Genomic DNA, 18,114 nt, shown 5'->3' with positions numbered 1-18,114 from the left:
TCACAGAGAGAGGAAGCTGAGCGGGTGGGGGAAGAGGCGGGGCTGGGGGGGGTATCTGAAACCAACCTTCCCCTCTTTTGGGGGCTCAGACCTTAGGTGACTAGGCTTTGGAGGAAGGGACTCTGGCCGTCTGGGGGCCCACGGGGAAGAGCCACGGGGCTGTCACAGGCCCCGGAGTCCCGTCAACACCCTCTGCTGTTTCTCATAAGAGCCTGCAGGTGTTCTAGTCTCCATGCCACCCGCCCTCCGGCTGCTTCCCCGTGTGCCCGCAGAAAGGAACTGGGAGGCTGGAGAGCTGATCGTTAGTTGTTTTTGTTTTTAATTTGTCTCCAATAAGCAACATTATCTGCCCCTCCCCGCATGGGAAGTGGGTCCCAAGGGAAGGGGACCGGCACCCGCTTCGGGCGTCGGAGGCACAGACCAGGAAGGCCTTCAGGCTCAGCTCCCCCCACTGAGTGGGAGTGATGTTTGAGGGGCCCGCCCAGGGTAGGTTGGACTGGCCCTACTTGGCCACAGGCCCCGAGGAGCAGTGGAGGGCATGGGGAGCCCTGGGAGCCCTGGGAGCCCTGGGGCCCGGGGCAGAATAGTTAGGAGTTTAGAGGCGGCCCTGGCCCGGGGAGCAGTTAGAGATGAGGGGACGTTGACCCTCGGCCCTGCGGGTGGTTAGAGACCGCGGGCTGTTACAGTCGGGCTGCCCAGGCCTCGGCCCCTGGGAGGTGTTAGAGATCTGCCAGGGTCAGGGGGCTGGGAACCCAGTTTTGAGAGGAAGTGGTTAAGAGACTGGGACGAGGTTCTGAGCTCCCCAGATGAGAGCCGCAAGTTAGAGGGGGCCAGGGCTGGCTGGGGCTCTGCTGTCCCAGATTTGCCGGGCATCCTTCCCCGGGGGACGTGGCTGTCACTGGGGTTTCTCTCCCTCCGAGGTTCTGGCCTCCTCCTTGTCAGGAGGTGGGGACTTCCTGGGCGAAGTTGAAGGGTTGGGGTTAGGGCTCCCCGACCCCGCCTGCTGGGCATCTATGCTGGCATGCTCCTTCCGGACGAGGTCCTCCAGCTCCTTCTGTGGGGGGCAAAGTTCACCGAGGTCAGAGGTCACCATGCATCCTGGGGTCAGAGAACCTGCGGGGCAGGGGACTAGGGACTGGGCTCAGGGTGGGCCGAGGTGGCCCAACTCCTTACCTTCCATCCAAGGAGGTCAGCAAGGGCCAGGCAGCCCTGGTCACAGTCACCCAGCCAGGCCACGTCCCTGTGAGTGGGACAGTCAGAGCTCCCAGGCTTGTCCCAGGCCCCTGCCCGCTCTTCCCAGTCCGTGTATCTTCACACCCTCCCTCTCACCTTGGCCCTGACCCTCACAGGCCCAGGACTCACCGGTAGGCCTTCTTGGAGTCGAAGTCCATGCCTCCTCCCAGGCCCATCATCATCCCCAGGAAAGGGTCAGTCTGGGGGGGGGGGGGGGGGGGCGGAGCTCAGAGCACAGACCCTGGAGCCAGGTGGCCTGAGTTTGTTCCCTGCTCTGTGACTTTGTTCAAGTGACTTGGCCTCTCTGAACCTCAGTTTCCTTATCTGTAGAGTAGGGGCAACTACCAAACCACTCCTAGCCCTGGACCGTCGGCGGGTTAATACTTAGAAAGTACTTAGGGGGCGTCTGGCTGGCTCAGTCGGTAGAGCACGCCACTGTCTTTTATTTTTTGATGTTTATTTATTTTTGAAGGAGAGATAGAGCACAAGCAGGGGGGCGGCAGGGAGAGAGGGAGGCACAGAATCTGAAACAGGCTCCAGGCTCTGAGCTGTCAGCATAGAGCCGGATGTGGGGCTCAAACCCAGGAACCGTGAGATCATGACCTGAGCTGAAGTTGGACGCTTAACCGACTGAGCCACCCAGGCGCCCCTAGAGCACACGACTCTTAATCTCAGGGTCATGAGTTCAAGCCCCATGTTGGGTGTGGAGCCGGCTTAAGATAAAAATTAAAAAAAATTTTTTTTTTCACATTTATTTACTTTTGAGAGACAGAGAAAGACAGAGTGTGAGTAGCGGAGGGGCAGAGAGAGGGAGACACAGAATCCAAAGCAGGCTCCGGGCTCCGAGCTGTCAGCACAGAGCCCGACGCAGGGCTCGAACTCACAAACCGTGAGATCATGACCTGAGCCGAAGTCGGACGCATAACTGACTGGGCCACCCAGGCGCCCCAAGATAAAATTTTTAAAGATAAAAATAAATACAAAAAGGAAAGTGCTTAGGACAGCATCTGGCACATGGCATGTTTGGCCTGTTGGAGGAAGCAGCCCTCCCCAGGGATGAGGGAGGGAGGCCACCTCAGGAAAAGAGCCAAAAGAGGGAGGGGGCGCCTCCCGACCAACTCGCCCTGACTCTTCACTTGCAGGAGGCACAGAGCTCCTGTTCTGGCTCGGGTTGCTCTGAGTTGGGGTCTGTCACTTGGTTCAGAAGAGTCCCGAGCGACCCAGGGGCCTGTAGAATCTCCGAGTCGAGGTGGCCTGACCTCTGATCCTCTGGGTTCTGGAATCCCTGGCCTGAGCTGAGGGGTCCCAGGTCTCCAGGAAGGCAGCGAAAGGGAAAGTGGGACCCGGGTGGGGAGGGGGAGGGGAGAGAGGGGGGGCTCCAATAAGAGCCAACTCACCTGCCCGGTCTTCTCCTTGTTGATGAGCAGGCGTGGGGTAGACAGGGGTGCCCTGGGGGGTGGCGAGCCGAGTGGTAAGGACCTGTCCCGGCTCCCCCCCTCCTCCCCAGAGGCCCCCCCGCGGTCCCCACTCCCAACCTACTTGCCGATGAGGGATGCAAAGGGCTGCACCTGCAGCGAGGTGCCCATGATGAGGAGAAGGTCCACCTTCAGGAAGTCCTACGAAGCGGGGGCGGGGGGGGGCCGGTGAGGGTTCCTGAGGCTCAACCGACTGAGGCTGCGCCGCCTCCCCCTGCTTCCCACCCGCAGCTAGTTGGGGAAGCCACCTGCCCCCGGGGAACGCCCGGCTGCCCCTGTTTCGGGGGAGCGGGGAGCGTGGGGCGGGCGGGGGATGGGGCACTTACTGACTGCATGCAGGAGAAGAACCTCGCCGGGAGGTTCTCACCGAAGAACACGATGTCTGAGGCAGAGTTGGATGGACACACAGACACAGACACAGAAAGAGAAGGTGAAATGGGAGGCAGAGACAGTCACATGGAGAGAGAGAGAGAGAGAGAGAGAGAGAGAACAGGCAGGAGCAGGAGGCAGACCCAAGGGCAGCGGGGGCAGGAGCTATGGAACCCCTTCTCCGTGGGGGCAGATTCAGGGCACTGGTCAGGGACAGAGGGTGGCCAGGGGTGGGGTGGATGGGGCTCGTGGTGGGGGCGGGGGGGGGCCGGTCTCACCAGGCTTCACCACGCTGTGACATTTCTCACACTTGGGAGTCACCTCGGAGAAGATCTTCTCTGGGCGTGGGGAAGGGGAAGGGAGAGGACGACGTGAGCCACTCTGGGCCCCGGGGTGTGGGGCTGCAGCCTGCCCGCCTCCTTCGTGGTCAGCACACACGCCCCAGACCCTGGGGGGCCTCCGGGGTGTCTGCCCTGCTCCCCTCTTAGAGAGCCGCCCCCACCTCCCCCAACCCCAGGATTCCCGGGGTGTCTCCCGGCACCAGGCTACAGCTATTGAATTAAGAATAAACACAAGAACAGATGAACGAGCAGAAACCTGTCCTCAGAAGGGGCAAAGGATCCCGCCCACCCCCACCTGGGCGAAAAAGCTCTCCTGGTGGGTCTGGGAGGGGAGCCCTATTTTCTCCTGGGTGAGAGGCCTAGCGCATCCCAGGCCTGGTGCCAGAGAGGCAGGAATATGCAGATGACCCTGGGGTGGGGACACTTCCTTAGGCCCAGCTGCTTCCTGTCCCCTGGCTCTGTGACAGCCACCTCCACACACACACACACACACACACACACACACCAGCCTTATGACAACCACGCTCCTTACTGCTTATTGATTAAGGACGCTGGGACGCGCTGGGACACGCTGTCACAGGCAATCCACAGAGCCCTAGCTGATTTGTCCCACTCTTGGTTCCTTCCTTCGACACGTATTGACAGAGCACTGTTTTACTGCCTGTCATTTTCTGAGGGATGTCGGCATTGACAGCAGGAGATTGTGCGGGCGGCGCGTGGGCCACTGCCGCCAGCGACCCGGGACGGGGTCGCGTGCATCGCCCCCCCCCCGCCCCCCCCCCAACGTGCGCCAGAGCTATTCAAGAATCGTCGCCCCGGGGGTGGTCAGCTGGCGTTTTAGCAGAAAGGCCACACTCCGGAGGCCCCGCTACAAATGCTGCAGCTGTCCCGTCTCACACGGACACCAGGGGCTTTGTGAAACCAGCATAAAGAGTGTCACAAATGGCTTTCCCTGGGTGAAATGCGTGACTTCTCAGCCGCACAATGGATGTCAGGCAAAGGCTCTCACTGGCATTCGAGAAATGTGGACCGGCCGAATTTTTTGCCGCCCCCCTCCCTTTTTTTTTTTTTTTTTTTGACACGCTGCCCTTCCACGAACAGGGACTCGGACTTTAGCAAGCCCCGTAGCCTGCGCCTCTAGGGCCAGCCCTCCGCCTTCATCCCTGACCGAGCCTCACACTCCTTGGAATCTGCTTGCCCTGTGCCTCTAGCACAGGGCTGTCCAACGTGATGGTCGCGGCCCTGGCTTTTAACGTCTCAGCTCATAAAAACGACAAGAAAGGTGAAAAATTCAGTTCCCTGGTCACCCTGGCTGCCATACTGGAGAGCGCAGATGGGGAATATTTCCCTCCTCTCACTCTCAGAAAGTTCTACCAGACGGTTCTGCTCTTTGCAGAACGCAGCTGCGTTTGCCTCCAGGAGCCCCTCGTGTACGGTCAGATCAGAGCCCCTCAAAGGGCAAAGGGCGAGGGTGTCATGACCGCAGAGAACAGACCAACCGGTGGCCCCTGTGCCAACGCGCATCTGTGCGGGTGGCTGAATTCGGTCCGGAGCTTGCTTCCGTTATAGCCTGCTTGTGAGCTGGCGCTGGGAGCGATGAAACCCCGCTGCCCCCTCCCCTCTTGGGGGGCGGCCACTGCCTGCTAAGAAGAGCCACAGAGCAGGACAGAACGGGTGCCCGGGGGGGGGGGGGGGGGGGGGGGGGCGGGGGGCGTGGAGGCCCCGTCGGTGGCTGCTCGGCAGGGGGCCTGCCCTCGAGGAGAGCCCGGGGCGCCTCACCTTTCATCCAACTTAGCGTGTACTCCTGTCGGCAGAGGGCGCTGGTGCAGTGTGACGTGTAGAAGGTGCCGTGGGCCTCCACCAGGTCCTCGGGCTCCAGCCCCGCCACCCGCTCCAGGGTGTCTATGTTCTGCAGGGAGAGGAGGCAGCGGGAAGAGGCTCAGCAAGGAGACACATCCCTCCGGGGCAGCAGGCGGAGCGGGGCGTTGCCAGGAGGAGCCCGCAAGGGGCGGGGTGTGCCCGTAAACTCCTCCGGCCGCCCCGGTAGTGCCACTGAAAGTGTCGAAGTCGCAGATGACTCAAGGTGGGGCCCAAACTCCTCTGTCTGTGAGCCCAGGCCCACGGCCACCGTCAGCCCGCATGGGGTTCTTCTGCACACTCAGACACCTCTCCTAACGTCTTTCCGGAAATTTGTTTCGTCAGGGCCGCACAGCGTTAGTGCCACCTGCCAGAAGTTTGTCGAAACTAAGGTACAAACCTACAATGCCTCCGTTGTAAACAGAGCCCCCTCAGATGTGGCATCCTGGTGCAGTGCGCAACCTGCACAGCTGTATGTGGCAGGCCTGGCCAAGCAGCAACATAGATAAAGGAATCAGGAGGGTTTATTTGGTTCTTTGCCATCACTGTCTTCCTACTTAGCAGTCGGCTTTCTCGCCGGGGGCTGTTTCGGAGATGTCATATTAACTTGCGTTCTTTTAAGACACAGGTATTCTCCGTGTCAGATCAAGCAAGGCTATTCTTCTCTTCCACAGAGACATATGTGCTCTCATTTTGCTTCGAGCACGCAGCCCCTTGGGAGCAGCTTTTGTTTGCCCGCGAGGAATGCTGTAGAGGCAGGTGGTGACACAGCACACCCGCAGACGCCACACAGAGACGGCCGGTCACGTGCGGCCCGCAGCTGAGACTCCGCGAGCAGCCAAGAGGATTCTCTTTCAAGGGCAGACGGCCCCAGCCGCTCTCTCTGCTCCCTGCCAGCGATCAGCCTGTTCCCCAAATGCACAGACAAGAGCCACTGTTCCCAGACTCTCTGCAGCCTGTCCCCTCCCCTGCATTAGTTTTGCCTTTGTTACTTGACTCAGTCTACTGCCTCGCTCGCTCGTGAGCCAGCAGTGTGCGTGCAAAGAAATAAAGGGCCTGTAAAAGAACTACTTAAATGCCTCTGTTATTCTCTCAGGCCACTTTTGATAGAGAAACCACAAACAAGAAAACAATGAGGCTGACCTGTATGTTCCGATATTCAAATGATCTCTCCAAGATGTTAAAAGGCACAGAAGAACAAAGGCTATGGGAAAACTATATATGAATGTGTCTATTTGTTTGCCTACGTATGGATTTTTTTTTTTTTTTTAGAGAGAGAGAGAGGGAGCAGGGGAGGGGCAGAGAGAGGGAGAGAGAGAATCCCAAGCAGGCTCCACACTGCCAGCGTAGAGCCCGACACGGGGCTCGAACCCACGAACCGTGAGATCGTGACCCGAGCCGAAGTCGGACGCTTAATCGACTGAGCCACGCAGGCGCCTCTGAAGTCTGGATTTTCATCTGGAATCTCTTGCTTTTTAGACCTTGGCTCACTTTTTGTTTCAAAACACCGTGTCCCGCCTGATGGAACGAAGGCAATGGCAGCTTTGAAAAAGCTGGGGCGCCTGGCTGGCTCAGCTGGTGGAGCGTGCAAGTCTTGATCTCGGGGTTGTGAGTTCGAGTTCTCACGCTGGGTGTAGAGATTACTTAAAAATAAAATTGAAAGAAAGAAAGAAAGAAAGAAAGAAAGAAAGAAAGAAAGAAAGAAAGAAACAGAGAAAAAGAAAGGAAGGGAGAAAAAGAAAGGAAGGAAGAAAAAGAAAGGAAGAGAAAGAAAGAAAGAAAGAAAGAGAAAGAAAAGAAAAGAAAAGAAAAGAAAAGAAAAGAAAAGAAAGAAGTAGCTATGGAAGGGTCTTCCACACAAGAAGCTAAAGAAAGCCAAGTACAAGCCCTGTGTGGAGTGTAGGTGCCATGTATATATTTAAAGGACCAGAAGCTGCCTTGCTGTGGCGCTCACAGTGGCTTGAGCGAACAGGGCGAGTGTTCTCATGTTTGAACGGATCCTTGTATCTTGAGATAAAAATAGCGTCATGCGGAGCTCCAAAAACGCTGTGTCATCGCAATTCAGAAAGAAGTGAAGACAATGTGTTCCAGAAAACTGGGTCAGTGACTCAAAAAGCGGCCGAGGTTGACGGAGAGGGTGACAAGTGTGAAAGGCAAAGAACGGTTTCGTGACACATGAGAGGGGAACATGGTTCTCCACGTTCATCTGTTTTCTGTAATAGGCCCTTCTGGAGCGGCAGGTGCAGTCAAATCCGTGCACGAAATACCGCGAGTAGGGGAGAACCGCCTGCGCCTTCCCCCGGACCCCGGCACGGATTTATGCCGGTTTCCACGCACACACAGCCTGCAGTCCGCTTGCTTCCCAGGGAGGGCTCACGGGGTTCTGCCTCAGGCACAGCCGGGCAGTGAGCGCTCAGGGCGGCCTGCCGGCTCCACCTTCAAAACAGATTGGTAACCCGCACACTTCTCCCCTCCTTGGCCCCCACCCTGGGCCAGCCTCCATATTCTCCTGCTTGGACCGTCGCAGCAGCTTCCTCCCTGGTCTGTCCCCTATATGCAGCCGGAGGGACTCCTGGCTCAGGTCACGTCCCCTGTCCTGCGGCACCGTCCTACTCAGCGGCGTAAAGGACAAAGCCCTTCCTGCGGCCCCAAGATCCCCCGCGGTCTGTCCCTGTCACCTCACTGAGCTCGCCTCCTCCATTCTCTACTGCCGTCCTCTCTGCTCATTCAGATCCAGCGTCTCGAACACGCCGAATACGGTCTCACCTCAGGACCTTTGCCCTGGCTGTTCCCTTCGGCTGGAACACACTCTCCCCTCCAGGTCTTTGTCTAAATGGCCCCTTCTCAGTGAGGCCTTCCCTGACACCTTGTTGACAAGATGTCCTCCTTATCCATCTTGCCCAGTGTCTCTCTCCCCACATGAGATAAGCAGCTCTGGGGGGGCGGGGATGTCGCTGCCAGCAGGGCCTGGCACGGGGCCTGCGTTCTGTAAACACTCGTGGCGGAAGAGGACTACGAGGGCCGTGCTGCAGATTTCAGGAAACCGTGCCCGGAAGGCACTGGGCTTCGAGTGAGCGTTTTGTATCATGTGTGAGCCACATCCCGTGGATAAAAAAACTGACTCTGGGAAGAGAGGTCGGGTTTTTGCTGAGCCGGGGGGGAGGGGGTGGTGGTGGTGGTGGTGTCCCCCTGGAAGGAGGCAGCTGTCCCTTCCCCGGCTGCCACCACCAGTCCTGGGCAGCTAGGCAGGAGCGCCTGACCCCATCTGAGAAATCTGGACTTAAAAATTCATCCTCCCCCTGGTGGCAGCCTCGCGGGCTGCAGGCTCCACGCAGCCAGGTGCGGGGAGAAGTATTAGGACTCCCGTTCACGCTCACGTATTCTCTCTCTCTTTTATAATTTTGGGTTCTGAGGTCTCACGTAGAGCGTGATATCACTGCTACATTACGTAATGTATTAAAAATAATTGTTTTTTTGTTTAATTTTTTTTTTAACGTTTATTTATTTTTGAGACAGAGAGAGACAGAGCATGAATGGGGGAGGGGCAGAGAGAGAGGGAGACACAGAATTGGAAGCAGGCTCCAGGCTCTGAGCCATCAGCCCAGAGCCGGACGCGGGGCTCGAACTCACAGACCGTGAGATCGTGATCTGAGCTGAAGTCGGACGCTTAACCGACTGCGCCACCCAGGCGCCCCAAAAATAATTGTTTTAATGTCTTTATTTTTGAAAGAGAGAGACGGAGGGAAAGCAGACCGGGGAGGGACGGAGAGAGAGGGAGACACAGAATCTAAAGCAGGCCTCAGGCCCGAGCCCGACGCAGGGCTGGACGCAGGGCTCAACCCCACGAGCCGGGAGATCATGACCTAAGCCAAAGTCGGATGCTTACCCGCCTGAGCCACCCAGGCGCCCCACATCGAGTAACTTCAATGCGTATTCACAGGTACTCGTAAAACACGTATTCATAAAACGAAGGTAGAGGCGCAGTTTTTACCGTTAGGGGTGCGAGACCCCCAAACATCTTGCTGACTAGTCCAGAAGCCAACAAGGTGAGCCGTCCTTGCCAGAGAACCCCAGGGCGAGGCCTCGGCTAAGCACCTGACACGCGTGAGCCATGGCCCGTGGCACGTACAACGCCTTAGGGCACATTATTTAAAGGTGCCCCTTCCTAACGGCTCCGTGTCCAGCAGGTGGAAAACGGTCATAATGCACAGATCCGGTTAGACCGAGTCACTCCGCGGCCGGGTGCGGAAACCCCTAACCAAACACGAGATCTACAGTGCCCGTGGCAGCCCCCAGACGTGAGGTCCTGTCTCACTACGCACGGGATGGCTCCCAGAGGAGCTCGCTGTCGCGCCACCACGGACCCGAAGGGTGAAGCTGTCCTGGCCTCTGCTTCACAGAAGGGGAAACCGAGGCTGAGAGGGGCTAAGGGACGCACTACGGGCCAGGGGGCGGGGCACTGAGGCTCCAGGACCACCCGGCCAGCCCTCCTCCCAGGGACGCCCACGGCCGCCTACCTGCGTGTAGCAGCGCAGAAGCAGCCCTTTCTCCTTCAGCAGGCGGATGAAGTAGTGACAGACGGTCGGCTGCGGGGGAGCAATGGGAACATCGTGATAATGACACAGCACGTTCGGCATGGGCCAGGAACTGTTCTAGGCGCTCTGGCTGTTTTACCTCATGGAACCATCACACGTTGGTCTGGGGGGGGGGGGGTGGGCGGGGGGGGCGGGGCACGGACCGGCACCAGCCCCATTTCACAGACGAGGAAACTGAGGCACAGCTTGTAAGATCGCACAGGTGCAGAGTTGGGATCCGTACACAATCGGCCTGGCTCCCGTCTGGGGTCTTACGTGTACTGTTAATTCAGGTAAGTCTTCCAAGAGGTTTCATGGGCTCTCATCAGCTTCGTTTTACAGATGAGAAAACTGAGGCTCAAGGTCACAAGGGCAGGAAGTGAGCGACCAGGAGTTGGACCCAGGCAGCCTAGAGCCCATGCGACATTTGTCTGAGAGGCCCCAGGGGAAGCCTTCCCATGCCTTGCTGTTCCCCCACGCTTTCCTGTCCACCAGGGAAAAGAGAGCTCACCTTGAACTGTCCGGGGTAGAGTTCCTTGGCAAGAGCAAAGAAGGGCTCTGGATGTTTCTGTGGGAGAGAGAACCGGAATCCTGATGGTGAGCTGAGCCCTGCGGTCAGGGGATCCCTTCCCCCCACCATTACAGACGTTCCTCCCCGGGCGACACACACCTTGAAGTAGCCAATCTCAAAGATGGCCTCCGGGTAGGGAAGACGGTATTTCTCCAGGTTGGCATAGAGGCCCGTGGATGGGGAGCGGAAGTCAGGGATGCCCGCGGCTGCGGGAGGAGGGGCGGGGAGCGATGGGTCAGGGACCTCGGCCCCATCTATACCACATCCTCCTCTGTCAAGGGCCCAGACGTGGCTCCCCCCCAGCCTCTGAAAGGGGGGGCCCCCAACGTGGGGATGGCTACTGGGGGAAGGGAGGCACTTACACGTGGAGATCCCAGCTCCCACCAAACAGATGACCCTGCGACCTGGAGGAAAGGAGTTTATGCATCATGTGACAGTGTGCTCAGCTCCCCAACGACAACGTCCTAGCCCCCAAGACTGTTTACTCAGTGCCAGGCCCTGGGGCCAACGTTTCAGATGCGTGGGTGGCCTTCCCAATCACCTCGAGGCAGGGGGAGTTAACGCGCCCATTATACAGATGAAGAAACCAGGGGAGAGCAAGGGTCACACAGTCAACTGAAGGAAGAGCCGGCATGGGGACAAGGAGTCTACGGGTTGACATTATGCCAACTTAGATTCGAGAAAAGGCCACTCGGAGGGAAGTTTCTCCTTCTGACTAGTTCTAGAGAAAGCGCACGAGATCTTAGTGAGAAGGCTGGGGGGCACAGGTGTCCTGGCGAAGAGCTACAGCTTATTGTAAAAAAAACCTCTGGCCACACCTCACCTTTTCTTCCCCCTTAACTGTTTGTTTGTTTTTGAGAAAGAGAAAACACAAGCGGGGGAGGGGCAGAGAGCGAGGGAGACACAGAATCCGAAGCAGGCTCCAGGCTCTGAGCTGTCTGCACAGAGCCCGATGGGGGGCTCCAACCCGCAAACCGTGAGTTCATGACCTGAGCCGAAGTTGGGACACTTAACGAACTGAGCCACCCCGGCGCCCCCACGCCTCACCGTTTGGACACAGTCTTGGATGACCATCTATTTCTAGCATATCATACACATTCTTTCCTGCTTACCGGTGAGGAGGGAGGTGTCTCAGTTCAGATCTCCCCTCTGGGCTTCAGCTTCCTGCTCTGTAAATTGGGCATCCTTACAGTACTGCCTTCACGGGGCCGTCGAGAGAACGAATTCGTTCATGTAAAGCTTAGATCAGTGCCCGGCACTGAGCAAACACTATATACGTGTCTGCTGTTATTCTTTTGAGTCAATTGTACTTCGTGAGACCCAGGATTTGTACACATGTAGGCACTTTGTTCCGCCATTTTCCCCAGCTTTCAGAAAAGAAGATAGGAAGGGGGGCCTGGGCGGCTCAGTCAGTTGAGCGCCCGACTCTTGATCTCGGTTCAGGTCATGATCTCCACTGTTCGTGAGATCAAGCCCCGCATTGGTCTTGGTGCTGACAGCGTGGAGCCTGCTTGGGATTCTCTCTCTCTCTCTCTCTCTCTCTCTCTCATTCTCTCTCTGCTCCTCCCCCTCTCAAGATAAATAAATAAACTCAAAAAAATGATAAGAACAAAAGAAAAGAAAACGGGAAGACACGGTAGGAGCTGAATCATTGCAAAAAATCCTCGGGGCTGTGCAGAAATAGTCCTATCGCCTCGTCAGCTGCTGGCCGGTGGACAGCCCTGCCACGCGGTACCCTGGCACCTGCCCATCGCTGATGGACAGACACAAGTGTGAGGCCCCTGAACCGGCTACCTCCGGCGTGTCCTGTGCAAAAGAGGACGGCAAGGGTGACGAGGCCCTCCGCTCCGGGATGCCCTCGGGCCAGGCACAGCTGGGGCCAGCTGGGGCCACACGGGAGGGAGCACGTGGTCTGGATTCAGGGGGCCTGGGGTCGAGTCCTGACTGCCTCTTGCCAGCTGTGTGACCCTGCAGCCAGTCACGGCCTCTCTGGGCCTCTGCTTCCTGCTCTGTCCAGATCACCCTTGTGATGACCTCACAGGTACAATGTGAAGATCAAATGACAGGGCGCCTATCAAGCGCTTAGCTCGGTTGCTGGCATATGGTGAGGGCTCGGTTAACTGCTGTCCTTCACTGTTGCCCCTCGTAGGCGGCCTTAGAGACAACTGTCCTAAAACCCAGGTGCAGGAGGACGGAAGGAACAAAAGCTTTGTGGCCATTGCCTGTGTTCTCTACGGGGCGCACCCTGGCCAGGAGGAGCCCTGCAGACGGCTGGCCGGCCTGCCCCGGGAGAGGGAGGCTCAGGGCACGAAGCCTGGATGCCTGAGCAGGGAGCAGGCAGCAGCCCGAGGACAGGGAAACGGGAGAAGACGTCCCCAACAAAAGGCTGTTCAGGACCCTCAAAGGGTCGATTGTTCTAGTTGAGGACTGCCGAGGGCCCGGTTTCCCAGACTCTGGTGACCTCAACTTGCGAGAAATATAAATGACACTGACACGGTGACCTGGTAGAGAGGCACCCACGTACCAGCCCTGAAACACGCTTCCCGTAATACTTGTCATAGGGTCCGCGGATCTTGCTCTGTTCCGGGCCCTCTTCCAGGCATTTCCATCTCTGTGGATTTATGGCACCCTAAGGACCCTACGAGGTATTCCTGTTGGCATCACCTTCATTCTATCAAACAGGCCCGGCCGATCAGCAATGGGTGTGTGACCCGGGTCTGGCCAATCAGGGACACGGAGATGGGTTTTGGGATAGGAGTCTGACCCAACGTGGCCCCAACAGGAGCCACTCTCTGCTCTTTGGCCTGAACCATTTTGCTCGAACCACTGGAAGAAAGATGCCCTCTTCGGTGGGAGGGGCTAGTCCTGGCCTTCGGGACTGCCAGGTGCCACCTCTACCTCAACATGAACCCCGGACGGGGTTATTAAGGTTTCTGACATCATGGAAGCCTCTGAATCCAGCAGTGCTCAGTGCTGGGTTTTAGTGAGAGGGGCGGCACCCTCTTCCCGGTGTAATAAGCCGTGTGCGTTGGGCTCCTCGTGTTACTTGCCAACAAAAGGTGTGAATGGCGAACGGCTCAAGTGGCCGGGGCAAAAGCAAGTCAGGGGCAAAGCAGGCCCGGGTCTTACAGCGCTCGCTCTGCATGTAGCGGGTCACCCCTTCCAGGGTCAGCTCGTCCAGCAGCCGCTCCTTCTGGGTGCCCAGGCCCAGCGTCTGGGAGAAGAAATGCCGCAGGAAGTCCACTGGCCAAAAAGCAGAGAGAGAACAGCAGGGTGGGCGTTCGGTCCGGGTGCTCAGGGGCCCCGCCCCGGGATCCCCCACCCACCCTCCCGCAACCAGGGACCTCGGGCGCTGGCTCTGCACCCATTATGACATACTTTGAACGTCACCTTCGGTGGCGGCCAGGGGCAGAAATGGGATCCCTGCCCGAGGCGGCTCCCCCGGGACCCCGTTCCCGGGGAAGATACTCACTCTCGGCCTCTCCGCCAGCCGCTCCTCCCTCAGTGTCTGAATCTGAGTCCTGGAAGGGGTGGGGGTGGGGTGAGCAGGCCCCAGAAGTGGGGTGAGGGAGGGAGGAGAGGGGAGGGTGGCACCCGGGTCTGGGGGAAAGGCCTCCGGCTGGGAGTGGGCCCGAGGAAGTGAGGTGCGGGGTGGGGGGCCGGCGTGCGGGCTCTGGGGTGGGCTGCCTGGGCTGGAAACCTGGTCCTGCTACTCCCGAGGAGCGCGCAGCGGCCTGTGCGTTCTCGGCTGTTCTGAGCCTGACGCTCTGTATCTCGGGAATGGAGCTCGGAGGGCACTGCCTCGGAGGGCCACCTGAGATGAAGTGGTTAACCTACGACAGGTGCTCCAAGCAGCAGCCGGCGGGGTTCCGGTGCCCCTGCAGCCCCCCTCACTCCGGTCTCTCCTGCGAATGATGCCAGTGGAGACGCCTCGGTCCTCACCCTGGGGCCCTGGGCTCTCCTGCTCGAAGCCCCGGACACCGCCTTTCCGACACATCCATCTCGTTGTATACTCCTCCCCTCGATCAGGCCCCCAGATGGCGGGTCTGAGACTCTGTCCTGGGCCTTCCCTACTTCCTCTCTCCACCTTTCCTGGGCTAGCTGCCTCATGGCCTTGGCCCGGGCATTGATGATGCTACCTCTTTGTCCCCGGATACGGGGTTCCCGCAGCCTCCTGGATGCCTCCCCCGAAGTGACCCCTGCCCTCTCTTTCCCACCGTGTTCCAAACTGGCCTTAGCATCTCTCCTGAACCTGCTCTTCCTCCTAGGTCCTAGCTCAGCGTGGCTTCTGTCCCCGAGTCTTTGTTTCCTTCTCCTGCCCTCCTGCCATGATGCGTCCCCCTGCCCAGGGCTCCACCTGGGTCCAGCCTGTTCCCCCTCCGGGGTCCCTGTCCTGGCCTCCTCCCTGAGCTCCCAGCCTCAGCCTTCACCTCCGATCTACTCGACGGCCCTCGGGGTGATGGCCTGGCTGTGTCAGGCCACCACCCCCTCGGCTCCAAGGGCCCCTCTTGCTGGCTTCTCCAGTCTAACCGTCCAATCACCCCCGCGTATGGAGTCTGACATGATGTCAGCTCCAAGATGGCAGGGACTTTTCGTGTTCGCCGCCGGATGCCCAGCACCAACCAACAACAGGGTCTGGCCCCTGGCAGTTGCTCCAGAACCATCCACCACTGAACGAACGGATACCTGCTGTGCGCAGGGCTGGGTCCTGCAATGGACCTCGCAAAAACCACAGTTCTGACCAACCCATTCTCCTGCTTAAAACCCCTCCGACCAGCCCCTCCCCCATCATTCTCTGCTCTGGTTCCAAGCCTTTTTGAATAGGAACTGCCCTTCCAAACGTATTTACATTTTTTTTTTTATTATTATCGCTTTCTAAGATTACATAAGCTTTGCAAAAACTCTGGCCATTAGACAATGTACGACTTGAGGCGCTTGCCTCGAGTTCCCTCACCCACCCCGGGTCAATATAACCACTATTAACAGCAGAATGGCAATCGCTCTAGATTTTTTTCTCTGCCTATAAAACTCACTATTTTTCCAGAAATGGGTCCTACCATAGTACGATGCTGCACCTCGCGGTTTCCGCAGAACAATATATTATAGATCCAGCTCCTCTTTTAAAAAAGCTACATAGTGTTGCATTGTAAGGACGCACTATACTTCATTTAACCCGTCTGCTGACAGGCATTTGGGCTGTTTCCAGTTTTTGGCCTGTCACAGACAATGCTGCAATTTACATCCTCGGATCTCTCTTTCTGGGACTGAGGATCCCTGTTGAACATTAAAACTTTTGCTGTGACAGTGGTTGAGCCCTAGGAGCCAGGCGAGGGAGAAGCCCTGGCCTGGCAGGAGGCTTTTACCCCCTCAGCGTGGCCCTGCCCCGCATCTGTCAGGGGCTTTAAGCATTCCAGCTTCGGCGCTGCCCTACATCTGAACAGTGATCTCGCGTCTGTGGGTGGCCTGGCATTCTTTCAGCAGCGGACAGTGAGGCTCTGTGGAAGGACTCGAGGGCCCTGCCCCGCGTGTGGGAGCCACTTGGCCTAAGCGGGAGCCGGAGGTGCTGGTGGGGCCTTCAAGCCTCTGTGAGGTGTCCTGTCTACCTCTCCCTGAGGTGTCCGGAAGGCAACGTGCCGGGTGCTGTAGGTTGCAAAGCAGTCCCTGCTCTTCTAGCTGGGGGACAGAGGACAAGTCGCTTAACAGCTCTGCCTCGGGCTCCTCATCTGTAAAATGGCCACAATAGGCCTTGCTCCCCCCAGGGATTCTGGGAAGACGACATGAGATGATGTACACAGAGCCCTGAGCAGAGTACCTGGCTGGAATAAGGACTCAATAAATGCTAACCTCGAATATAACAAGCTAACCACTCCCAGCCACCTGACTGCTGACCACATTACACACTTCGTGTCCCCCAGTCTTTGCACAAGCTGTATCCTCTGCGTGGAGTGCCATTTCTCACTCTGCCTAAGAAAATTCTAAGTCACTCTTCGCTCACTGTGATGTGTCTGTATCTCAGTCTGACTCCTAGCCCAGCCTGTGGATTCCTCCTGGGAAGGGACTGGCTGGAATCCCTGTGGCCCCACGAAGTTTACTCTTCCTTGAGCTACTTTCAGAATCACCCTGTAGGGTCATTTTCTAGTCACTTGTCCATGAGATCTGTGAGTTCTGTGATCAAACTGGGTATCTGTCTCTTCCATGCCCAGCATAAATGAAGTTCAGAAAGGACAGGGGTAGGGGGCAAGGAAAGAGAAAAGTTTGGGAGGGCAGGCCTGGAGTTAAGGGGGCACACCCCTCTCTGACAATTCCCAGAATCCACCATTCCCCAGGAGGCTGAACCGGGAGTTGGGGCAAGGGACTGGGGCAGTGAGCTGAGGGCCCTGGGGTGACTGTCTCCCCTCTGCCACCTCCCCCCCCCCCCCAGTGTGGGGTGCGGGAACAAGTGCATCTCTCTCCTTCCCTCCACCCTTCCCCAAATCTCACCTGAGCCTCCTGCACCTTCCCTGCCTGGGTCTCCAGAGGGTCAGAGGCTGGGGGAGGAGGGGGAGCAGACGTGGTTACAGTGCGGGGCGCAGTTAAGGGGGAATGAAGGGCTTCAAAGCAGAAGGGCAGGGGGCAAGAAGACCCACCAACCTAATTATAATGGGGTGGGAAGTGGTGGCAAAAATGGGGCAGAGGGAGGGAAGGGATGGAGGGGGAAGCAGATATTACAGTGGACAGTACTGGCAGGAGAGGTGGTTAGTGAGGGACAAAGAGCCTGGGGCAGGAAGGTTTAGGAGAGGGAGGAGAAAGTAAGGCATACAGGGCAGGATGAGGACTTAGGAGAAGTGAGGAAGGAAATAGTGAGTGAGTGAGTGAGTGTGTGTGTGTGTGTGTGTGAGCGCGCGCGAATCCAGGGAGGGTTAGGTTTACAAACAGAGGGAAGTTTAAAAAGGAAGACAAGAGATAAGAAGAGATACTCTGACTAGAGACGAATTTAGAAAGGGAGGTGCAGTGGGGATGGTATGTTTAGGAGGGACGCAGGAACTAGAGGGAAGAGATAGGAAGGGACGCCAGGGGTCCCCTAGCATCCTACAGTTCCCCCTAACAACCAGGTACCCTCAGCAACCGGGTCTGCGGCAATCTAAATCCTTAGCAACGAGGGTCCCCAGCAACCAAGGTGCGAGAAACAGGCGATCGTTAGTAACTTGGGGGACGTGGCAAACGGACCCTCAAAATCTCGCGACCCAGAAACCCAACAATCTAGCAGGATGGATCACTTGGCAACGACCTCCCGTACCCCCAATCCCACTCTCCGCCATGCAGTCCCAACCTCCAGCCCCACCATGCCCATTCTCGGGCCCCGGGGCCTGCAGCCCTCAGCCAGGCCCCGGCGCGGCCCGACCCTCCCACCGGGGCCCCCGACTCACGGTCCGGCTCGGCCATGGGCGCGGGGCGGGGGCCCTCGGTGCTGTCACCGACTGCTCTGTCCCGTGACGGCACCGGAAACAGGAGGGGCAGAGACCTGGCAGAGAACTACAACTCCCAGCAACCATCGCGGATGCATACAGGCTTTCACACAACGTCCGGGGAGTGGCTCTTAGGTTAGAAAGACTTGCGGACAGGAGGACTACGAGTCCCAGAGGGCTCCGCGCCGGCAGCCATGTTGGTAAAGGGCGCCCGGAAAATGTGGGAATGGGTAGAGAGTCGCGGTCCAT

General features: G+C 57.9%; 1 protein-coding gene and 1 long non-coding RNA gene across 5 annotated transcripts in view; one reads left to right on the top strand and one right to left on the bottom strand.

Moving 5' to 3' along the window:
* LOC128778030 (uncharacterized) overlaps window positions 1-18,114 on the top strand; it is a 250,161-nt gene that overhangs the window by 101,880 nt on the left and 130,167 nt on the right. The gene's annotated exons all lie outside the window — the stretch shown is intronic.
* SIRT2 (sirtuin 2) lies at window positions 302-17,967 on the bottom strand. Of its 4 annotated transcripts, none has more exons than XM_019432110.2 (16): window positions 17,823-17,967; window positions 14,258-14,322; window positions 13,893-13,941; window positions 13,550-13,663; window positions 10,783-10,824; window positions 10,520-10,626; window positions 10,361-10,417; window positions 9,793-9,861; window positions 5,198-5,327; window positions 3,356-3,415; window positions 3,035-3,090; window positions 2,773-2,849; window positions 2,631-2,682; window positions 1,363-1,433; window positions 1,174-1,240; window positions 302-1,054 (listed from the first exon to the last, which is right to left on the bottom strand). In XM_019432110.2, the coding sequence occupies exons 1-16, from the start codon at window positions 17,950-17,952 to the stop codon at window positions 896-898; spliced, it is 1,305 nt and encodes a 434-aa protein (XP_019287655.2). In that variant the 5' UTR covers window positions 17,953-17,967; the 3' UTR covers window positions 302-895. The 4 variants fall into 4 exon arrangements, with proteins under 4 accessions (XP_019287655.2, XP_019287657.2, XP_019287656.2 ...); XM_019432112.2 differs by lacking the exon at window positions 14,258-14,322 and adding an exon at window positions 16,901-16,947 and having other exon boundaries at window positions 17,827-17,924; XM_019432111.2 differs by lacking the exon at window positions 14,258-14,322 and having other exon boundaries at window positions 17,827-17,967.

Source organism: Panthera pardus, unplaced genomic scaffold (assembly GCF_024362965.1).
Source record: "Panthera pardus isolate Hobbes unplaced genomic scaffold, ASM2436296v1 HiC_scaffold_18, whole genome shotgun sequence".
NCBI lineage: Eukaryota > Metazoa > Chordata > Mammalia > Carnivora > Felidae > Panthera > Panthera pardus.
The sequence above is the reverse complement of the archived record's forward strand: the minus strand, read 5'-3'. Positions and strand labels throughout refer to the sequence as shown.

Coding starts and splice junctions, on each gene's coding strand:
- SIRT2 (XM_019432110.2), bottom strand. CDS start 17,952: ATGGTTGCTGGGAGTTGTAGTTCTCTGCCAGGTCTCTGCCCCTCCTGT. Junction 14,323..17,822: donor ATGGCCGAGCCGGACCGTGA/GTCGGGGGCCCC, acceptor CATTCGCAGGAG/AGACCGGAGTGAGGGGGGCT. Junction 3,416..5,197: donor CACGCTAAGTTGGATGAAAG/GTGAGGCGCCCC, acceptor CCCCACGCCCAG/AGAAGATCTTCTCCGAGGTG.